The sequence below is a fragment of the Saimiri boliviensis genome, chromosome 17 (genome assembly GCF_048565385.1).
Source record: "Saimiri boliviensis isolate mSaiBol1 chromosome 17, mSaiBol1.pri, whole genome shotgun sequence".
In the NCBI taxonomy this organism is placed as follows: Eukaryota; Metazoa; Chordata; class Mammalia; order Primates; family Cebidae; genus Saimiri; species Saimiri boliviensis.
Genome location: NC_133465.1, coordinates 41730128 through 41738161, shown reverse-complemented (window position 1 = coordinate 41738161; position 8034 = coordinate 41730128). Strand labels below are relative to the sequence as shown.

Sequence of the window (8034 nt, the reverse complement as noted above, 5' to 3'; positions counted from 1 at the left end):
TAGTAGAAACAAGATCTAACTATGTTGTCTAGGGTGGTCTCCAACTCCTGAGCTCAAGTGATGCTACTGCCTTAGCCTCCCAGTGCTGGGTGAGCCACTGCACCCGGCTAAGAAAAAGACAGCACAGAACTTTTGTTTTTTAATGAAACATTTGCCCATAGAAGCTTTAGGAGAGAAAGTGATTTTTACATTCTCTGGCCCTAATGGACAGCCACCCATTCTCTAATGGGACCAGACCCAATGGGACAAGACTCACTCATCGAACAGAAGCAATTAGGACAATTCTGTGATCTCATAAGAGTTCCTTCCTAGGCCGGGCGCGGTGGCTCAAGCCTGTAATCCCAGCACTTTGGGAGGCCGAGGCGGGTGGATCACGAGGTCGAGAGATCGAGACCATCCTGGTCAACATGGTGAAACCCCGTCTCTACTAAAAATACAAAAATTTAGCTGGGCATGGTGGCACGTGCCTGTAATCCCAGCCACTCAGGAGGCTGAGGCAGGAGAATTGCCTGAACCCAGGAGGCGGAGGCTGCGGTGAGCCGAGATGGCGCCATTGCACTCCAGCCTGGGTAACAAGAGCGAAACTCTGTCTCCAAAAAAAAAAAAGATTTCCTTCCTATAATGCTGATGCTCTTGGGGGAATCACCCACTCAACCAAGCTAACCGAACCTGAGAGAGGAGCAGCCTGGGTAGTGCACGTACGGCTCTGCCTCTTCCCTCCCTCTTCATTTACCCTGGACTGTGCTCCAGGGCATGAAGAACAAAAACTACCAACTCTGTCTTGTTAAAATTCAAGTGCATTCTTTAGAATATGTGATTTTGCTTGATTTTATTTTTTTTAAAAAAGACTGGAACTCAGTCCCATATTCCTATTGAGTCCGTTTTCCCAAGAGAGGTCACTGTCTGAGATAATAACTTAAATATTCTTGATGTGGAGGTAGTCTCTCTCTTCCTAGTGGGATGTCTTCTTGGCTCCTTTCCCAAACTTGGCATCAAGACCAAGACCTACGAAAAGGAAGAAAATGGTGGACTTAGCCTTATGGGGGGAAATGAAACCTACCTATGATTGTGGTGGGGTGGCGTAGTCAGTCTTAGTTCTCCAAAATGGGGGCTTTAAATAAAATACATGTCAGAACACTGGGTTTTATGGAACTTCCTCAGAGACAAGAGAATGGCACCAGGATACCGGTTATTACAGATATATATAAATACAATAAGATTAAAAGCAATTTAAGAACCAAAAACTTCTAAGCAATGGCTGAATATGGTGACTCACGCCTACAATACCAGCACTTTGAGAGGCTGAGGCAGGAGGATCACTTGAGCCTGAGTTTGAGGCCAGCCTAGACAACACAGCAAGACCCCACCTCTACAAAAAAAATTCAGGCGTGGTGGTACATGCCTATAAATCCCAGCTACTTGGGAGGCTGTGGTGGGAGGGTCACTTGAGTCCAGGAGTTCAAGGGTTGCAGTGAGCTATGATCGTGCCACTAAACTCCAGCCTGAGCAACAGAGGGAGACCCCCGGAAGGCTAGATTAGAAATAATGCTTTCTTTTCTCTTTTTATTTTCCTTTGAGACAGGGTCTCACTCTGTCACCCAGGTGGGAGTGCAGTTGTGTGATCACAACTCACTGCAGCCTCCACCTTCTGGGCTCAAGGGATCCTCCCACCTCAGCCCCGTGAGTAGCTGGGACCACAGGCGTGTGCCACCATGCCTAATTTTGGTATTTTTTGCAGAGATGGGGGGCAGGTCTCACCATGTTGCCCAGGCTGGTCTCAAACTCCTGAAGTCAAGCGATCCTCCTGCCTCAGCCTCCCAAAGTGCTGGGATTACAGGTGTTAGCCACTGCACCCAGCCTCTTTTCTCTTTTAAAAGTTTTCTCTAGGCTGGGCACAGTGGTTCACGCCTATAATCCCAGCACTTTGGGAGGCTAAGGCGGGTGGATAATCTGAGGTCGTGAGTTCAAGACCAGCCTGACTAACATAGAGAAACCCCATCTCTACTAAAAATACAAAATTAGCTGGGTGTAGTGGCACATGCCTGTAATCCCAGCTATTCGACAGTTTGAATCAGGAGAATCGCTTGAACCCGGGAGACAGAGGTTTCGGTGAGCTGAGATTGTGCCATTGCACTCCAGCCTGGGCAACAAGAGCGAAGCTCCATCTCAAAAAAAAAAAAAAAAAAGTTTTCTCCAAATGATTGAAATAAATTTCATAAATATACAAGTAAATTTTAGGAGAAAAAAATTCAGCTATCACTATGTCTCTGTGTGGCCACTCACCCAGGAACACAAGCACGGTGCCCACCCACTGCATGGGGCTGATGGGATTGGCGAAGAGGATCACAGAGGCCAAAATTGTGAAGAACTTTCGTGTTGTAGTGATGATGGAGCAGGTCAGGGGACCAAAATACACAACCGTCATAAAGATAAAGCTCTAGAGAAAGATAAAGGTGAGGTCAGGTGGGCTCTTGGGTATCTGCCATTGGTCTAAAGTCTATAAACAGACCTCGGGGCTCATATTGCCACCCTCTTCTTCCAGCCAGGCCAGTCTTTCTTAGGGAGCCAGCTGCCAGGGTAGGGTGAAAGCCATCCCCTTTCAAGAACTCACCTGACCCAGGGCACTGGTCAGGCCGAAGAGCAGGATGTTATAGATGATGGCAGGGTACCTTTCGGCAAAGCTCAAGAACTCCCAGAGTTCCCCAGTGAAAAGGATTGCTGAGAAGAAATGTAAAAAAATATATGGCGCCTCTTGCGTGCCCTTACCCATGGGTGTGCACGCACACACACACGCACTCTGCACACGGCCTCTTCAAGAACAGCAAAGGAGGGGACGTGGGAGAGTGTATGGTGCGGGTTTGTATCATCTCATCAGGTGTTCTTCTCATATTTTTCTCTGATTAGAGAAACTAAAGAGAATTTTGTGAGAAAGGCTTGAAAGCTAATGAGTTACTTCTACCAAAGTGATTAAAAGCAGAAATCCTCAGATGTTGTCGGGATGCCGACCCACACATCCTTAGCTTAAGGAAGCCCCTCGCGTTAGTCCCCTCCAGCCATCAGCAGCCTCCACCATTAACCTGTGTGCTGTACAAAAAATACTTCCTACGTGTGCCCAAATTCGAAGTCAGGAAGCACCGATTTCAAAGCGAACACGTTTGAACTGTTTGCAGTGTACAGCTAAGTCTGTTTCCTGAGAGCACTGTGTGTGTCTCATTTCCCTCATGAAAGGAACAGTTCCCAGGTACCTTCCCAGGTACCTCCCCGTGTTTTACTGCTGAGTGTCAATGCTGAGTGTCTTCCCATGACACCTGACACAGGACCCTCCTTCATTGTGCTGGTAAAAGTAGCAAATAAATCCTGCTGGTGCAGGTTTTTCCAGGAAGGTTTCCCAAGGGCTTGGAAAAAGGGTATCTTGGAACCAGTTTAGGCCCTCGGCCTGGGCAAAGTTAGCAACTATCAGCTAGAGGGCCCAAGAGGATGAGGGCAGCCTGTCCTCTGGTGATACAGGGGAGGAACAGCAGAACTGGCTCTCACCCACTCCCAGCAGCAATGTTGACCAAAGGTTGATGTTCAGCATCATGTGGTTGGAGCCTGTTTGGTAATGAGCCCGCATGTGGTCCTGGGAAACACCTGTCAGTCCGTCCAGGGTCAGCGACAATAGCTGGGGAGGAAAGGGTGCAGCTTGCAGTGGAAAGGTCAACAGGGCCCCTTCCTAACCCAGGACACAGGATTCTCTCTCTCAGGCTCTTTGGAAAGCCACTGCCTTTAGAGTCCTCAGAACAAAACGTTGCCATGTGGTCACAGGTGGGAGGTGGGGAGAGACCACGCTCACTCCCGCTCCCTGCCCAGGCACTGGACCAACAGGCTCACTGAGCCACATAGTGATTTTGTAATCAGAGCGGAGCAGGAAGCTCACTTCCCAACACACTGGGAGGGGAAAGCCAGTCCCAGCAGGTTAGCTTCCTAGCTTGGAGGCTAGTGCTCCAGAGACTGGATCCTGTGCTTAGGCTGCCTGGATTAGAAACCTGACCTCTCCACTTAACTAGCCACGTCACCATGGGCAAGCAAGTTAACCTCTCTGTGCCTAGTTTCTTCATCTGTAAAATGGAGATAATACCACATATGAGATTATTGTTGTAAAAATTAGTCAATTAACATGTAAAACACTTGCAACAATGCCTAATGCATATACAACAGATGCTCTCATGTTATTTTAAACTCTGGCTTCCAGGAAAGCCACAGTAAGAGACATTTACCCCTTCCCTCTTTGCTCTCAGGTCTCTGTGACCTCATACCAGGATTCAGACACAACCCTCAGAGTTCTCTCTTCTCCAGAATGAGAGCTGAGCTATAGTTAAATATTTCCGGTTTCCCACTATGGCCTCAACAGAGCCAGAGGCCTGCAGCAAAGACCAGATATGGGGACAAGGAGTACCACAACCTCCCTTGACACCTAACTGGCCTTCTCCCTGCCTAGATGGGGCTATTCTTTGGTTAAGTTTGCTGGAAAAGGCTGCCTCGCCTAACATGATCTCATACCAGGAGGAGCTCTCCATAGCCGACTATGTGTTCTTCTATCCCAACAACTTTCTTGGGTTTGTACATGAAAAGGGCCACTCCAGCCACAATTAGCAGCACACACAGGTACTTGGCCAGTGGGTACTTCTTCTTCAAGAGGGTCACCCCAAGGAGCATGACTACAGGGAAAGAACAGTGGAAAATTCAGGCATCCAAAAGGCATCGATGACCCCAATACCCTCCCCCTCCCAGGAACCAAGAGAAGACTCAGGGAGAAAAGAATGACTGCGAAGGAAGGCTTAAGAGAGGACGAAAGGAGGGCACCAGGCTGGCACCTAGATAAAGATTGAGCAACAGGGTTAAGTATAAGATAGGGAAGAGGTAGAGAGCAAAGGTTAAAAATCCAGGAAGGGACAGGGCAAGGGTGGGGAACAGTGGAGAAGGGAAAGAAGCTGAGACAAAGAAACTGATGATCAAAATGGGAATCAGGCTGTCTAAGGACAGTGTTAACGCATGCAACGTGGAAATGGCTGACCACGTGAAGCAGGCTAGGTCAGCCTTTAGCTCCCGTTAAGGATTACCAGCCTATGAACATCACAGGAAGTGACACAGGTGACAGGATGGGCAGCGGGAAGAGGTGGCAGAAAGTCCCTGGAGATAGCCATGACGGGATGATGAAGCTGAGAGGAACACAGAGTTCTGGCAGAGAAAGAGAGAGCTTACTATAGGAAGAGTTAGGAGAGGAAGACCATCTTCTTTGCTTACCTGGGATTGGCTTGCAGGATTTACCAAGGACCTGAAATTAAATCCAGCAAACAATTTCTGAGCATCTGTGATGTGTCAGGTACTATGCTAGGTACCACGCTGATTAAGACGAGTAAGCACAGGGCCTGTACCAGAGACCTCAGCCTCAGAAAGCAGCCGTATCATGGTCCAACCCGCCACCACTAAACCCAAGTTCTGTGGTCCTATATACTCCGAATTTCTCAGACATTCTCACAGGACTGTTATTTGTTGATTTTATAACTCACAGACCTGAGGGAAGAACCCTTAGTCCTTTCCAAATGATTTCTGAGCCAACCGTCATCACACCCTGAGGTTTCACCTGAGTTGGATAGTTGACAAACTGTAGTGCTGAGTTGCTGGAGACCATGGCACCCAGATAGGAGATAGAACAGGCAGCATAGAGCCAGCTCCGAGTACGATCCACCCTGGCGGTGTCAAAAAACTGGATCACTGGGAGAAGACAAAAAAAAAAAGAAAGACAAAAAAAAAAAAAAAAAAAAAAACAAGAGAAACCTGGTGGGGCTAGGATGGACCACTAAGCAAAGCTGAAGCCACATGAAAGGAATTTGCCTGTCAAATAAGACACAGCTATTTCTGTCCTCTTACACTGGGAAACCTCTGAAAATTATTCATCTTTCCAATTCTACCTAAGCCTAACAAAAGACCACATGCAGGGTGGAGGTGGGGGCCTCATTCAGTTCAAGGGACCAGTCAGCCCTGCTGCTAGTCCCCAGGGAACAAAGAGAGAATTGCTCAAAGAATGCTTGAAGCTGACACACAAAAGAAACTCAAAGGAAAAGAAAAAAATGTTTTATGTATTTTCAATGGAGATTTGGAATACAGAAGACTGATTCTCTGAACACTTCTAACTCAGAAGTTGGTAAAAATTGGGGAAATAATATTTTACTCCACTTCAAAGTCATTAGTTTTACAGACTTCACAGAGAGGCTGTGTACGTACTAAATGGGTGGAGATCATGAGTTAAGTCTTTAAGGTTAAATCCATGTTTAATGCCCAGGATACTGAAGGGACTTGGGGTGGTGGGGTACCCAACAAATTACTATCTAGGTACTCACAGATCTTGGCAAACACGGCATTAATCACACATTGAATGAAGACCAAAGTTAAGGCAAAGGTGAACGTCTCCTGCTTGGCTCCCTCCCCATACTTTCCTCTTGTTCTAGAAATGAAATGCATGGAAAAAGAGAGGAGAAATTAGCAGATTTCACTCACCGTCATCTAATATATCGAGAGCCACTAAAAACTTTAAAATTATCTTGCAGCTCTGGATTTAGGGAGAGTCTGTAATGACCACTAGGCTCATCTGCAAAAGGGGCTGATTTTACCGGATTTAGAAACTAGACACCCCAGACTACTGATTCCATAGCCTATGAAAAGAATATCCGAAAAAGACGGAGAGGAAACATGGAAAACGAGACAGTGAAATCGGGTACCCCAGGCAGGAAGGAGAGGTATTTGGGCTATGGCAGCAAGGCCGAAGGCGAATAGGTTGTTTGCAAGCATCCGGGAGTACCAGAAAGGGGCCGACTCGGGTCCTGTTTGCGGGGTAGAAGTCTCAGCCCATAAAACGCAGTCCCTTAGAACCAAGCGGGGGAAAAACAGCTAAGAAAATGACCAAGTCCGGAGAATCTAGAAGACAACCCTGGAGTTCTGGAATTCTGGGTAGGCTCAGCCATAGCTGCAAAAGTAGCGGGGTGCTAGGAGGGCTACAGCCGGGCGGGAGGACAAGAGGAAAGAACGAGACCGCTGTCACAGGCTGGGGAGAGAATGTCGGCCCGCCCCGGGGGTCGCTCACATCTTTTCCTGCAGGATCCCATAGTAAAAATAGCAGACAAAGACACCCAGGAAGCAGAGCGGCAGGCGCAGCCGGTCGGGCACCAGAGAGCTGCTAGAGGCCATGAGACGCCCGGCGGGGCCGACTGGAGACCCGCTTACAACCTGCAGCGGCAGCAACGGCGGCGGAGGCGACAGCTCCAGTCGGACATCGCCGACCGGCGGCGGGGGCCTCATAGGAGCTGCATGCGACCGCCGTCTAGCAGGGCCCTGCAGTCACTACCAGAATTGCCAGCTCAGGGCTGCCGAGGGGGAAACGCATTAGAAAGCAGCAACCACTTTCTAGGAAAGAAAACCAGGCCTAGGACCTTAACTTCACCCCTGAGGGCCAGGACAACCGGCTGCTTCGAGATGAATGCCTCGCCCTGGAGATTTTTCCCAATCAGGCAACGCTGAGGACAACTGCGACCCAGAGCATCACCGGGTGCCCTAAGAGCTACCCGGGCGTAGAATAATGACGCATGAGGATGTGGAGGCCACCAATTGGCTGAGCTGTGTGAAGACTGACAGGTGGGCGGGGAAGGAGGAGGTGCGGCAGGCAGAGGAAATCCAATAGTCTTTTCCGCGGCGGGTGACGAGGCTTCTAGTGGGTTCTAACGCCAAAATCTCTTACTGGAACCTCAGCGCCCTCTAGCTGCTGCCCAGCGTCAGCGACTTTACCTGCTCATTACTGGGCACGTCACTAGGCTTCCAAGCAGGAGAGCCGCACAGGAAGTCTCGGTTTGGTCTCTTAAAGGCGGGGTAACCTACCCCTGTCACCGAAGTTGTGAGCCAGAGTTTTCCAGGTCTGGAAACTAGGGGTAATTAGTAATAACCGTCCTGTCGCCTCTTGACTGTTCTGAGGAGCAAATCAGCTGAAGTTGGTAAACGTGTTTT

The 8034-nt window shown here is 48.8% G+C and overlaps 1 protein-coding gene across 2 annotated transcripts; it reads right to left on the bottom strand.

The window, feature by feature from the left end:
• Window positions 1-812: 812 nt before the first annotated feature.
• SLC35B1 (solute carrier family 35 member B1) lies at window positions 813-7365 on the bottom strand. 2 transcript variants are annotated; one of them, XM_003931257.4, is made up of 9 exons: window positions 7121-7365; window positions 6381-6484; window positions 5624-5754; window positions 5284-5314; window positions 4540-4697; window positions 3535-3661; window positions 2612-2718; window positions 2284-2437; window positions 813-1005 (listed from the first exon to the last, which is right to left on the bottom strand). In XM_003931257.4, exons 1-9 carry the CDS (start codon window positions 7333-7335, stop codon window positions 953-955), a joined length of 1080 nt encoding a protein of 359 aa, XP_003931306.1. In that variant the 5' UTR covers window positions 7336-7365; the 3' UTR covers window positions 813-952. The 2 variants fall into 2 exon arrangements, with proteins under 2 accessions (XP_003931306.1, XP_074244733.1); XM_074388632.1 differs by having other exon boundaries at window positions 7264-7365.
• Window positions 7366-8034: the final 669 nt, after the last annotated feature.

Bases quoted from the DNA above. Each gene is read 5' to 3' on its own strand.
- SLC35B1 (XM_003931257.4), bottom strand. From the start codon at position 7,335: ATGAGGCCCCCGCCGCCGGTCGGCGATGTCCGACTGGAGCTGTCGCCT. The intron at 6,485-7,120 runs GTGAGCGACCCC...TTTCATTTCTAG, and splicing joins GGGATCCTGCAGGAAAAGAT to AACAAGAGGAAAGTATGGGG. The intron at 2,719-3,534 runs GTGAGAGCCAGT...ATTTCTTCTCAG, and splicing joins AACATTGCTGCTGGGAGTGG to CAATCCTTTTCACTGGGGAA.